The sequence below is a fragment of the Eumetopias jubatus genome, unplaced genomic scaffold, assembly GCF_037043125.1.
Source record: "Eumetopias jubatus isolate StellerSeaLion01/CBP00866 unplaced genomic scaffold, mEumJub1_p1.0 scaffold_3, whole genome shotgun sequence".
NCBI lineage: Eukaryota > Metazoa > Chordata > Mammalia > Carnivora > Otariidae > Eumetopias > Eumetopias jubatus.
The window spans coordinates 30,915,784-30,930,884 of NW_028274809.1; the positions used below are offsets into that span (position 1 = coordinate 30,915,784).

The 15,101-nt window shown below is 38.8% G+C and overlaps 1 protein-coding gene across 2 annotated transcripts in view; it reads right to left on the bottom strand.

Annotated features, from left to right (window-relative positions):
* PARD3B (par-3 family cell polarity regulator beta) overlaps nucleotides 1-15,101 on the bottom strand; it is a 1,008,697-nt gene that overhangs the window by 141,657 nt on the left and 851,939 nt on the right. Inside the window, exons 20-21 of one of the 2 annotated variants that reach the window (XM_088021577.1) lie at nucleotides 9,766-10,068; nucleotides 7,867-8,031 (exon numbers count right to left, since the gene is read on the bottom strand). In XM_088021577.1, the coding sequence (XP_087877703.1) occupies nucleotides 7,989-8,031; nucleotides 9,766-10,068 (346 nt within the window). In that variant the 3' untranslated portion in view covers nucleotides 7,867-7,988. Of the gene's footprint in view, nucleotides 1-7,866; nucleotides 8,032-9,765; nucleotides 10,069-15,101 lie in introns of those variants that run through there. The other variant, XM_028112243.2, reaches the window with a different exon arrangement.

Sequence of the window (15,101 nt, forward strand, 5' to 3'; positions counted from 1 at the left end):
ACCATTAATATTCCAAAATATCAGCTGTATCCCTCAGGAGGACAGAAGACTGTATTCAGTTCTATTCTCTTTGTGTTATTTATATGTCTAAAGAAATTCTGCACACTTCCTCCCACCTCCTCTTTGTAAACTGGATAAGTTAGATAAATATACCTTAAGGATCAGGTCATTTGTTTGAAAAACAGTCCAGTCAGTTCTTAAATGACAGCTCTAGGAAATCAGAGTAACCCTTTGGCAAGCACTCCTCAAACATGTCCACTTACTACCAGTAGGGCTGAAGATGGCAAGGGGGTGGAGGTCTTGCAGATGGATGGTCACTAAGTACCAACCCTCCTTGTCTAGCTCATGTATAATAGAGGAGAAGGTTATCTACATTTGTCACCCTGGAAGCTGACAACTTAGGCAGACACAAGTCTAGCATAATCCCAAGAGTAGGGCTCTCAGAAGATGGAAAAGAAAAAAATTAATGAGAACATCAAGTTTTAAAGAGTGGGGATGGAAGAAAGTAGAGTTAATGGTATATCAGTTATTATTAGCACTTATCTGGTCATAGAGATGGTTTCATTAAGAGATTTCTCATTATTGTTTAAAAGTCACTTAAAAATTGATGGTAATATGTTCTAAGAAAAAAAAAACTGATTGCTTTGTTCAACTGATGAATTTTAACTCTCTATGGAAATGGCATTTATCACTGGGATTCCCAAACTGAAATGAGATCACATTGGCTCTATCTGTAGAAACTAAAAACACATCTCCAAGTCATCACTGTTAAACTTCCTACACACAGCCTAGCAAAACTGTGAGTCAGACATGAGAGCAGAAATCCATTAAACTGAAGTAGAAATAGAAGGAAAAATCACGAGAGAGAGAGTGGGGACACATACCAACAGAGGCATGAACAGTGAATGACAGAGTTGTGCCTCAGTGAGGTGCCAAATCTCTGAAATCAAGAAACTAGATATCAATTATCCTGCATTGCCCAAATAGCACAAGATATTTTCACACCCAGCTGTTCACACAGCTAGGTGGCTAGGAAGCTTTTCTATTAACACTTTTTCTATCCTTCATCACCCTTATCTTAGAATTTTCCAAAACATACTTTTCAGTGGTCATTAAAACTAAGAATTTATGTCCTCCACCTGCTTTACTTAAGTGATATTAGAAGTTACTCAGACTGAAATATTTCTGTCTCAGCTATAAAAGAGGGTCTACGTAATAAGGATAGCCTCCCACAGGAAGTTAATAATATATTTGAACAGAGTACTATGTAGCATTAATCTGTAACTTTTGCATTATTAATGGAAGTGAAAACAAAAGAAGACAAGTCATCTAGAGGTAATCTCTTTGTGGTGGATGCCATGGGATGGTTCCCTACAAGCTACTTGCAACTCCTTTCTCCCTTGTCTTTGTTTAGTGAAGATGAAATACTATTTCTCAATACCTCTTGCACCTAGAGATTTTAAATATAGTTTTTGCCAGGGAGAATTTGTTGGGGTCTTCTGTGTGATTTTTTCAAAGGGATGGACTCGACTGGCATATTTATCCCTTTCTCCTTGGAAAGTGGACCCAAAGCCTAGAGTTGCAACAGGTTTCTTGGAACCATGATGTAACATGAAAAAACAGTCTAACTACTGGGGAAAGCAGAGGAGAAAAATGAAAAGAGGTCACTTAGTGAAGCCCAAACCACCTAAATTCTTCAAAGGATGAAACAAATATATCGGTTGGGATTTTGGTTGTTTACAGCCAAACAGGATATGATTTGACACACTATTGTTAACGACAGCTCTTCTGGGACTCACAGAAAATTGGGCTAGTTTGTCCTATGGACTGTGCATGAGCTTGAGCCCGAACCAAATGGAGATTCAAGGGGCGGGAAGACAGCGTTAGTTCTAATGACAAGCTTAGGGACATCTAATGAGGTAGGAATGGTTTTTAACAAGCAATCGACAGAGTAGGTAAATGCGTAATAACTGTGCTTTTCACATATATAGATGATATGATTGATATAAAAGAATCTGAACTGTTTTCTCGTTTCCATGCCTTTTAAACCCTCATTTTCTTTTCTGTTTCTACCTTCTAATTCTTATGATTGAAATATACCAGCAAGAGTTTGGGCTGGAATTAGGAATTAACCATCAACTATGTGACCATGAAACAGAATCTAACAGGTTCCCAAACCCATGATTTTAAGGATCAGCAGCTAAATATAATCAATAGCCTTCCCAAATAGTTGTATTTAGTTCAATAACTTTCTTAATACTTAGCCCAATAATATATAATATTGTCCAATAATACCTAGTCTAATGACCTTCTTAAATTGTTACAGTCAATATTTATTGAACCAGGCACTGGGATAATTTCATTTATTCTACAAACAATTCATAGGAAATAGGGTATACTCTTGTCCCCATTTTACAGTGAGGAAACTGAGGTTTTGAAAAATTAATATATTTGAGCCAACTACTTAGAAAGACTAATCCCCAGTCTCTGGTCTTTCCCAAATTAAATGCATATGCAATTTCATAATTTTTATAATATGTCTTTTATATACCTCTATTCTAATGGAACACATTATACTATAATTATTTGTTTATGAGGTAGTTTTCACTGTTAGACTGAGTTCTTTGAGGATAAGGACAGTTTCTAAACTTCTTTGTATGATCTATGGAACACAACTCAATGGAAGTTTCCTACAAACATTGGTGAATACCTGCTGGGAATCAAGGTTTCTTAATAGGGATACCGAGGAGCTGTGTGCTGTTGGCCACCTTAATTTCACAGCTGTAGTATGTAAGTCAGTAAGTATTTGATAAGCAGATATTAAGTGCCTAGTATTATACTGGACCACAGAAAGTCTTATTTTGCATAATTAAGTCTAAATGGACACATTGTTTGTGAATATCAGGAAGAGAAAAAGGCTACAGGATTCACCAAAAACAAGTAATTCCCTTTCTTCTAGATTGGTAAATCAAGGGTTTCTCACAAAGACAGTGTACCTTAATATCACTAAAGTATTTGACAAAGTCTTCCACAATGTTCACAGATAAACTGGAGAATGCACACTAAATAATAGTAGACTGGATTGATAGTTAACTGAACATCCCCAAAAGTGTTGATTAATAGTAGTCTTGAGTGATGAGTTGCAGGGATTATACTTGACATTGATCAACGATCTTATCAATGACATGGATGAGTCCATAATGATTAAATATGAGGATGGTATAAACCTAGGAAGGATAGCTAATATATTAGAGGACAAAAATCAATACTTTAAAATATCTTTATTGGCTACAACCACGGGCTAAACCTAACAAGCAAATATTTAACTCGGATAAAGAGAATATCCTACGTTTAAAGAGGTAATTGTAAAAATATAGGATTTTGCACAATATATTTGGGAATATTTGGCTTGATAGTAACTCCAAATTGATAGCAACAAAATAGAGCTTTTAGTTAAAAAGTGCAGTATACGCCAATAATGACAGCTGACATAAAAATTAAGGCAGCATTAATAAGTATAACAAATTAAGATAAAAAGATTTACAAGAGTCTCATTGATTTTCTATGCCTTTTTTTCACATTATATCTGAAATATGGTGTCCATTTCTCCATGCCATGCAACAGAAGGCAATCATAAACTCAATAGACTTGAGCATATTCAGAATATGGCTACCGAGAAGGCTACAGGTTTGGGTTATAATTTAAATGACTAGGACTGCTAGAGGAGTTTATACCAAATAAATGATTATACTTCTCAAGGTTATGTGCTTGTTTTCTTCATCCTTGCAAGGTGAGGTCTAAACATCGAGCCTGGTACATATTTGGAGTTCAGTAAACATTTGTTAGTGATCATAGCAATCACCTCAAATATCCAAAGGAAGGGCTACTAATGAGGCTTAGATTCTGTGCCCAGGTAGGTCAATCCAGGATCTACAGTAAATGTTACATGGAGACAGCATTTGGGTGGATACAAAGTGAGCACCTCTGTACCAATTAGAATAATCTGAAAGTAAAAAGGGATGTTTCATGAATTCTTGTCACTGTAAGTATGCCAACATGGGTTAAATGACATCCTGTGAGGGATTTTGTGGAGAAGATGCCTCTGATGGACGCGATGTGAGACTCGACCCCCTAAAGTCTCATTCAACTCTAAGATTCTGTCAAATGATTCATTCATTCATTCCAAAAATATTTATTGAGTACGAACTGCTCTAGGAACTGAGGAGATAATGGTGAACAAAAGCATGCAAGGTCCCTATCCCTGTGCATCCTGAAGTGGAAACCAATGGTCTCTGAAATGGACTGGGTGCACATTTGAGGGGAGAAAGAAAATAGATTATCACAGCTTAAAAAGTCTCATTCTTTTATTAACTTCTGTATTTTACAATATGATCTTTAATGCATATAATAATGTCATGAGTAAGGTAAGTGAGTGTATGTCACTTAGAATCAAAGGCACATATTTTGGGGAGTTAACACCCAAAAGCATTTTCACAGTTAGGGTATGTGATCAAATATATTTGGCAACCTCTAGTAAAGAGTGTCAAGTCATCATGTGAGTGAATGCAAAACGGCAGCCATGTCAAGTGCCACACACACCTTCTATTCCCCCTAGTTCTAAGCTCACTCAAACATAAAGCCTTCATGTTCTTATGCTGTGGGAGCCCTTTAAATGCTGGTGTTGCAGTGACAAACAAGCACATTCTACCATAAGCAGCTGTCATATTTGAATCCTGGGAGAACCAGCACCACGAGAATCCAGTCCTATGATTCTGTCGTAGAAATAGGGATTGGTTTTAGCCACCATCATTTACAGAGGAATCCTTTATAAGTCAGTTTTTTCTTAGAAAGGCTGTAGATTCAGGGCCAAGCCTCGAGAAGCAGGGAGTTAAGAGGCAGAAATTAGTTGCCCCAATTAGGAAGCCACTGTGGGCCACACATATGACATGTCCCCATGACACAGAGATACATGGACAGATAGAGATTTGTTCTGTATAGAGATACCAAAAAATGCAAAATGCAAAATTGTATTTGACCATTATAACATGTAAGGCTATTACGATAATCCTCCTTTAGCAAGTAAGGAGGTGAGGATAAATGGACATTTAATGGTAGGCTGAAGGCCAGGATTATGTGTCACATTAGTGAGCCCTTCCTTAACCCCAATCCTGCCCCACATCTCAGGATAAAGTCCAAACTCCCCATCAAAGCCTGCCAAAGCTGTATCTTCTGCTTTTTGCCCAGCTCTTGGACTCTCCAATTTTTATTTCCTGCCATTTACTCTCTCACTCAGGTTTCTATTTTATTGAGCTTCTTGTAGTTCCATTAACACACCATGCTTTCTCTCACCTCCATGCCATTCTCTGTGCCTCCCACCCCCAGCTCCAGCAGCACCAGGCACCCTATGCTTCCCATATAAAGCACTTTTCACACTGTGTTCTCATTACCTGTTTGCATCTTTGTAGCCTCCAGTGGACTGTAAGCTCCAGAGAAAGGTACCCATCTCCCTCCTTGTTCCCCGATGAGCTCTGCACTGAACTGATGTCCTGGCACTCAGTAGATTCAGTAAATGTTTATTGAATTATATGCATGAAGATGAAAAATGGCATCTCAGAAAAGTCAACTTACTGAAAGTCATGCAGTAATATCTGGAAGAGGACGGAACCCAGGTCAGCCTCATTCCAAAGTCCAAGATTTAGCCTGCCGTTCACATGTTGGGAGCCAAATGGATGCCAATCCACCTATCTGGGTACTAGTTCCCTTAACTAGGAAATGAGAGTATGGGTCTATATAGTCTATATAGTGGTGTAGTGTAAGGAAAAGATTGTATGACATAAAAGGAATCTAGAATAAAGTCCTTACTCCATGCTATGTGACGTTGGGCAAGTCACTCAAACTTCTCTGGGCCTCAGTTTCTTTAGTAATATGAAAAGGCTATTCTGGATGGTCTCTGGATTCTCTTTTTAACTCTGAAACACAGTTGACCCTTGAACAACACTGGCTTGAGCTGCACAGTTCCACTTATACACAGATTTTTTTTTTTTTTGTAAATACAGCACAGTACTATAAATGTATTTTCTCTTCTTTGTGATTGTCCTAACATTTTTTTCCTGTAGCTTACTTTATTGTAAGAATACAGTATATAATACATATAAAATACAAAATATGTGTTAATTGACTGTTTATGTTATTGGTAAGGCTTCTTGGTCAACAGTAGGCTGTTAGTAGTTAAGTTTTTAGGGAGTCAAAAGTTATACGCAGGTTTTCTACGAACGGAGGTGGGGGTCAGTGCTCCTAACCCTTGTATTGTTCAAGGGTCAACTGTACTATTATGTAAGGAACTTCAAAGTTGCAACCTCTTCCATCCTGTAACAACAATGCTCTCTTTATCACCAAGCTTGCTAAGTTCTTACCGCTTTATCAATTCTCCTCACATTGCAATTTCCCTCTGCCCCTATCTAGCTACTGAAATTGTTCTCTCTAAATTAGTTGAAGACCTCTTAGTGGCTATATCCTAAATCCTCTTTTTAGTTTCCTTTCTATTGGCCTCCCTGAAGTATTTGAAAGCCTCACTTCTGTGGTCTCTGCTAAAGTTTTTGGCTATTTCTTTTTTTTTTTTTTCCTGTATCCAATGCCACTCTCTTATTCCAGGCCCTTCCCATCTTTCAATACTGTAATCATATCTTAATTTGTCTTATAGTCTAATCATCTTCCTCTTTGTCTGCCATCAAACTGTCAAAGCTATTTTTCCCCAAATACAAAACTATCAGCTCATTCCCCGATTTTGACACTTTGATGGCTCCCAGTGTCCATGGGATTAGCCAATATATAAATAAATGCCGATTGCACACATCTTCAACTCATCCTCTGGAGCCCAGGGTAGACACCATGATTTCAGTATAACTTCAGAACTCTTCTTAGCACAGATTTCCAGACAGCTACTACCAATCAATATGTAAGAACATAAGACGGAACCTCTTCCTTCAGAATATGGCTCTAACCAGCTTTCCAGACACATTTCCTATTCCTATTACTTTCTTTCCCATCCACACTCCATGTTCTGGATGCTTCAGAGCTTCCCCAACATGCCATGCTGTTTCAGTCCACTTTACCCTTGTATATGCTAATTATTCCATAAGGAAAACAAATTTTCTACCAGATCTGGTCAATATTTACTAATCCCTCTAGAGCCAGTCCAAATTCTGCTCCCTTTTGAAGATCCTTCCTGACCAGCAGAGTTAGAAAAGTTTCTTTTACTTCTGTTTACATTATACCGCAACGATCTATTTCCATATGTGTCAATCCCCTTCTAACTAGAATACAACTTTCTCTGGACTGGGACCACTTCTTAATCATCTTTGTATCTTCCCTAGAACTTACTACAGTAGCTAGAACACAGTAGGTGCCAAATGAGTGTTTGCTGAATGAAAGACCAAACAGATGACAAAATGAATGACATGCCTCTAACTGTACATACGGTAGGTTTAGAACTCATGGTTCCTACTTATAGACACCGTGTGAGATATGCCCACAGCAACACTCCTCTTAGACTCACCTTGTTCCCAGGCATACCAGGGAGGTTGAGAATTTCATGATAAAGGACAGCAATAACATTAACAATGATGATGATGAGTGAGTGCGTATGGTGTGCCGAGACAAAAACTGCTCATTTTAAGACTTAAAGAACAAGTAGCAGAATGATCTTCAAATATAATGAAAGATAAGAACAGAATAAAGATAATTCTGGCATAAAGAGTCATACTTTGATCTATTATCCAAAAATATGACAAGTGACTAAAACTCCACTGAAGACAGAGCTTTAGATCATTTATTAATACAATGGGAGCCGAAGGAAAGACGATCACTTACACATCTGTCTGGGCTGGGGAGTAAATAACATTTTTTATTATATGATTCTGTACTGGCTACAGGGAACATAATCTTAAGAAATTTCTTTACGGGGCAAATCTACATGGGCGAAAATTAGCTTAGGATAGAGTCTCCTCCTGTTCCAAAGAACAACCATAGGATCTGGAAAAACAAAATAAGCGTTAGGTGACAAAAATTTAGCAAGTGATAGCGCTGATTGTTGTATGCTCCTTTTAGAGGCTTACAATGCATGTTAGCATATTGGGGGTACGAAGACTGCAGTAAGAAAACCTGCTCGGTGGGGCGTACTCCAGAATTCTCCAGATGCATTTGGCCAGTGAACTTTTTTTTTCTTTAATAGAATGTCTTGTGTTTATTTCCATGGAATTAGTACAGGGAATTATTGGCTTTGAGGTTCCTAGAAACAGTCCCTCTGTGCTGGGATTCTAGCGGTGGGCATGTGCAAAGGCGATTGCTATGAAGACCTGTCTGATTTAGGGAAAATAAGATGGGCTTTGGTCAGGGCCAGAAGAGACTCATGAGTGGTATTATCATTTACATGAAAAAAAATTCAACCCTAGATGAAGGCTTAGAAGAAAAGGCCAACTCTTAATCAGTCGTTTGAATTAACAGTTTAGTTATTGGGGCTGTCTCACACAGTCATAGGAATTTATATTTTCATTTTATCCCAAAGAAAAACTTGACCATCTTTCTTTAATACTATCAACCTGGAAGCTTGACAGTAAGGATTAAAAATTGTTCCTTCCTTCCCACTTGGTTATTGGAAAGGCTCTGAAAGGTAATCAGTCTTGTGAAGCTACACTTTACAGTCTGCATAAAAATGCCATGATTTCCCTTCCTCTCCCCAACCTAATTGAAAGTGCATAATATCACCCAGCTGGGGAAATGTAAACGGTAAACAGATGCAATATATCATGCTATCGCACAAAAGCTGGTTACTAATAGGGACTGGGTGGTTGTCAGAAGCAAAAGAAATTTGGAAAACAAGTCTTTTTTTCATCTAGAATGAGAGCTCTTTGTGCCTGCCACCCTTCCCCCTCACCTCCTCCCTCCAGAATTCAAGCTGCAGCCAGATTAAGCCAAGGTCAGTCAACTCATTCCTTGCGTGTGTAATTCCAGGGGTCACCTAACAATGTATATTGACTAAAACACTCTTATATCAGCCTTTCAAGAGATGAGACATTTTATTTGTGGCAGGAGGTGGGGCTGAAATCATTTTGTTCCCTACTTACTTCAATTGTGCTGACAGATGGTCTTATTATCTCTTTCCTTAGCTGCTAAGCCTAAAGATCCTTGGCCTTGTCACCTCTTACCTTTCTCTACTTCATCAAACTCCTATTGCCAAGATTATCTCCTTTTCTACCTCTGATAATCCATGAACATCTACATAGGATCACATTTTCCTTGAGTGTAAAATCCCAACCTTGCTTTTCAAGGTCCTCTGCACCTCTGCAGCTCTCCGGAATTCCAGCTCCATTATACCTCCGTAGAAGCCACCATTCTCTGACTCCTCACCTCCCAGTGTTAGGATATCTTCTCAAATTAGTCTTTCACAGTAGGACTTGTAGGAGAAAGGACATTATTCCTTCAAAGTTTTCATTAGTCCTCTGCCACAATATCCTTTCAAAAACTGCTCCCTGTTGCACCATGACCTCAACGACTACCATTCATTCATGCCACCTTATGACTGGTTTTTTGTTTTATTTTTGATGGCTGATAGCTTACGGGTGGGTCAAAGCCTAGCTCTTACCAAGGGGACTATCTCATTTCAGTTTTAATAGATTAAAAGGATATATTTTTATTGGCTTCAGCAGGAGAGATGACTTGAAACTCACTGAATTAAAGCTATATTTGTCTTTCAATAAGTTATATTACCTGTCAACTGGCACTGGTGGATGATATGGCTTGTTGACCTTGGCATAGAGACCCTCTAAGTGGTCTCTCTCTGGAGAGAGAGGACGGCCATCCCGATGGTAACCCAGGGGTCCAGCCCGAGGTGGAGATGGTGATCTATAGACGCTTGCTGATGCACATGGTTCCCGGAAGTGGTTCACTCTGGCATAGTTGGGGTCCATTTCATCATCGTCCATATCATGCAGTGATCCAGCTGCACCAGTAGCATAATCAATAAGACCTCTTGCCTGCTTTTCCCTTAGCTCCTGATGTTTTGCTCCAATCCTGAAAAAAATGTAGAACAGGTAGCAGAGACATATGTGAGTTTTATGTGGTAATACAATGACAGACTCTTCTGAATCTATGTTGATTTCTCCTAGTCAGTCACTTAGCTGTTATTCTCCTGTTAACCCAAGATCACACCATATAGAGATGCCAATGGCGTATCAGTGGGGTTAATTTTATATCTCTGACCTTTATTTGTTAGGGGCTCTTGACTTTTATAGCCATGGAATATGTATTTTGACATCTTGCCCACAGATGAGTGTGCTGACTGCAGAGTCAGAGGCTGATATTTATTAACGTTCCCTTCCTACAAATGGATGTGCCTGTGCGAACAGTGAGTGTGGAAGATAATATGGAAGTCTTCCTCGGGAGAGGGATGTATGTTAAAGAGCCCATCAGAATCACATACTTTGGCTAAGATTTCACTATTTGGTACCCCGGAGTTCTAGTGTATTCTTTTAAAGGAAAGAGCTTGCGAAATTGATTTAAATATGAAAAAGAAATACAGAGGCTTTCTGGTCACTGGAAACAGTGGGATCCGAGGTAATTTATGAGAGACTCTAAGTTTTTTGGTCACACAAATGGGGATCATGGTGTCTCATTATATAGGGGCTAGGGACAGAGTAAAATACTGAAGAAATTAATAGGCTCCTGACAGAGATGAATTGGCACATATAAGTGAATTAAACATTACTGGCAGAACTCCACGGTGCTCAAGCCTTAAGTGATATTACAAAATGCTACTGCTAATCAGTGTCCTGTGTAGACTACTGGGAATGGGAGTAGGAAATATACGTAGGTGGATTCCAAATCCATCTGAATTTTAAGAATTTGACATTTAATCTGGAAAGTGTTAGATCAGCTCTCCTAAATTCTCAGTTATGTGTTAAAATGGAAAGGTCACTGTGGCATCTTATTGGACAATGGTGATGTGATGGTGTCAGGAGGTGTTCTGTGCTAATGAGGAAAGAAGGTAACCTTACATCACTGGGCAAACAGGGTGCACTCTGAGAGAAGCCCGGCAATGCTGGCTCTGGCAGCCAGAGGAAGAAGTCAGGAGCAGATGGGGACAAGCCTGAATCCTGGGCTCTGAGAATACAAGAGGGCTCTGGGCTAGAAATGAAGGATCTGTACATGCCTGGACACATGTATAGAGACCTTGGATGAATTAAAAAAACAAAAACTGAACTCTCTCAGTACCTTCTCCTCTTTAAGCAAAAACAGCTATTTTTGCACAGGGCAGCTAGCTTTATTTTACAGAACATCAAACTCTTTGTAAAAATCTTTAAAAGCCATCATCTTTATCTTTCAAGGTATTTTCTCTTTTGCCAGAATGGCCCCCCTCCCCTTTTTTTTAAGTGGAGAGAAGGGAAGGGGGAAAAAAACACGAAGAAGAAGGTATAGGACAAAAATCCAGCATCTATCCCCAAGTCACAAAAGATGAAAATAAATGCCAGGGTACATTATTGCATATCTCTTTGACTAAGTCAAATCATGTATCCTACACATAAGTCATTAGAAGAATTGATATTTTTGTAAAGAGGAGCTTGACTCTCCAAGGGATTTTGAATGAAGATGAAAGGAAGATTACACGGTAGGGTACCTGTTAAGAAGCCCTGCCTGTCCCCGTTCAGTGCACATTAGTCCTAGATTCACGGGTGTTTGTTTTGAATAATTTTTTATAAAGAAGATAACTTGCTCTCTTCTGCAACAAAACCGATCTTTCCGGGACAGTGCAGACTGGATTATCAGAGAGCGCTCGCTGCACTATGATGATAGGGATGGATTTCCACGGCAAAGAGAGCGCAGGGCATCAATAAGGTCAGGGGGTGGGATTCTGTGTGGTTACTACGCCTCCTCAGTGCGATACCTGCATGAGAAATCATTCAGCAGAAAGGTGAACATCTCGTGGGTGCTGCATAAAGCTACACTTGTGCGTTAATGAAAGCAGAGAACACCAAGCCTGGTTTTTAAAAGTCACAGAAATAGAACACCAGTATCTGTGCTCCTTAGCTCATCACTTCTCTGTCTTAGAGGTTTTCTCATTAATTAGGCTTGCTAGGTATGTAAAGATTCTCAGATGAAAAGTACTCTGTGTGTGCAAAGCAGTATTTTATCTTGTATTTTTTTCCTTCTAAAACAAAACTAAATTTCTCCTTGATCCTCTCTGCACCACTGAGGGTTTCAGTAACTAATTTCATATTAATCACTCAGTAGGTGAAACAGTAATTTCTCCAAACCGTCATTATTATGCCATATATCAGGGTCTCTCCACGTGGGGGAGGACAAAGCAATCTGAAAAGGGGTGTATGGAGGCAGAAGAGACTCTCGCCGGCGAGAAATGTGGAGGAAATAGATTTTTTTGTTTTTGGTAGCTCTGACCTCTCTCTGCCCCAATTCAGTGTGAGAATTCTAATTGTTTAGAGTCCTTTCCACTTCAAGGTCTTCTTATCACTGGTAACTCAACCTGTTAAAATATCTATCTTTCAAAACAGCTCTTGACAAAATATCTTTTTTATAGGATGGTACCACCAGCTTCCCCATTCTCCCCAGCACAATTTCTTCTCTCTCTTTCCTTACAAAAGCATTGTTGTTTCTTTTCTTCCATTATAACTCTTGGATATCCTCTTTTATTTCCATTTCTTTAGACAAACTCTAGTATTTAGGCATTATATTGCTTAGCTGTGCACTGTCCAATACGGTGGCCACTAGCCACATGATGCTGTATACATTTAAATTAGAATTAATTACAGTTAAATAAAATGTAAAGTTCAGCTTCTCACTGTCACAAATCACATTTCAAATGCTCAATAGCCACACGTGGCTCGTGACTACTATATCAGACAATGCAGATAGATATAGACTACTTCTATCATTGCAGAAAGTTCTATTGGATTGTGCTGGCCTAGATTATTCTAACATTTTTTGGTATGTCACCTTGTGCCACTTTAATCTATACCTTAAAAGGCTGTTGGATAATCTTCCCCAAAGAATTTAGCTCTGTCAGATCAAGGATCTCTAACAAGAGATTATAGTAAATGATGGAGTAAGAGTATGGTTACTCTACTTCCTCCCTCAAACTCTAAATGGACAAACAATTGAGAAATTGGGAAGACAAAATTCCATCTACACAATGGAATTAGCAAATGACCATAAATCTTAACACCATGCAATGAAATTTGGACTCAACCCAAAAGGGGGAGTTCATTAAGAGTTGATACATGCCTACCTCTCTAGCAAGGTATACATTTCACTGAAAGTAAGATCAAGATTACAGAAAATAAACTTCTATTTAGAAAACAATAGTTTGAAGGCAGGTTTAGGATCCTTTGTAATTGTGGGGTAAATCCTTGTGAGGTTCCAACTGAAGAGTGGAGGAGAGGTGGAGCTAGAAGAGAGATATTTCCTCTGAGAGATATAGTTCCTCCTCCACTGAAGAAACTTCTTGGAATAAAAAGAGAGAAGAGAAAAGAAGCTCCAACCTATTTTGTAGCTGACAGGCAGAATTAGCAGAGCAGAGATAAACAAACACAAACTCATCAAAATAAAACCAATAATCTAAGAGGCTTCACTAAGCAAGCTGATCTCTTTCAGCTTGATCTGCTGACCTCACTGATATGAGGAATTCTTAATCTCAGGAAACAAACTGAGTGTTGCTGGAATGGTGGGGGGTGGGAGGGATGGGGTGGCTGGGTGATAGACATTGGGGAGGGTATGTGCTACGGTGAGCGCTGTGAATTGTACAAGACTGTTGAATCACAGATCTGTACTTCTGAAACAAATAACGCAACATATTTTAAGAAAAAAGAAAAAGAAGAAGATAACAGGAGAGGAAGAAAAGGGGAGTATGTCAGAGGGGGAGACGAACCATGAGAGATGATGGACTCTGAAAAACAAACTGAGGGTTCTAGAGGGGAGGAGGGTAGGGGCATGGGTTAGCCTGGTGATGGGTATTAAAGAGGGCACATTCTGCATGGAGCACTGGGTGTTATGAACAAACAATGAATCATGGAACACTGCATCAAAAACTAATGATGTAATATATGGTGATTAACATAACAATAAAAAATTAAAAAAAAAAAAGGAAAACCATGGAAAACAAGCCCCCAGGGTGTGCACCCAGCAGATGTAGCAAGAAGATATTTTGAAAGAACATACGGAATTGAAGTTGCTGGTGACCTTAGATCTCTACATCCTCCATGTCCTCTAGCACAGATTTAAAAAAATTTTTTTAAACACTATATAACGTGATATTAATTTAATGGGTCATAACAAGCATTTGAAAAATTAAATACAATAAAAGAGAAAAATATTAGGGGTTATTGCACATAGTATGCATACCTTTTGTTTTGAGAAGGAGAAAAATCAAGTTGTCTAAAAATTCAGGCTAGCCTCAAACATAAATAAAGCCAAAAGAAGAATATTCTCAAACATTTCAGGGAGTAGAGCTTGTTGACCCACTGTGAAAAACTACTTAACAATTAAAAGCAGTCAACCAAAAATTGAATCAAAATGAGGAATTCAACTTAATAAGGCTGTGGGATGACAGGTGTGAAGGTGAGCGGTACCTTAACCTTAGGTTAAAGGTTAAATGTTTGTAGCGACATAGTTATGGAAAAACATAAATATGATAAACTCTGACAATATAAAAATAATAATCATTAGTGAAAATCAGAAACCAATAAGGATGTGTAGGAGAAAGCATTAACATTCAGGTGTATTCATTACCTCACCTTATAGAGCAGGCATTGGTAGTGACTGTTGAAAGTGGATAAAGCAGGAAACAGAGGGCGGAGTATATTAAATATTACTATAGAAAAGCTACTAAAAAAACAAATTATCAGAAGAGAAATGTATGAAATAAAACTCCAACCATAGAAAAAATAGAAAACAGGGGCTGCCTGGGTGGCTCGGTCAGTTAAGCTGGATTTTGATTCAGGTCATGATCTCAGGGTTGTGAGGTCGAGCCCTGTGTCAGGCTGTATGCTTCAGTGGGGAGTCTGCTTGGGATTCTCTCTCTCCCTCTCCTGTTG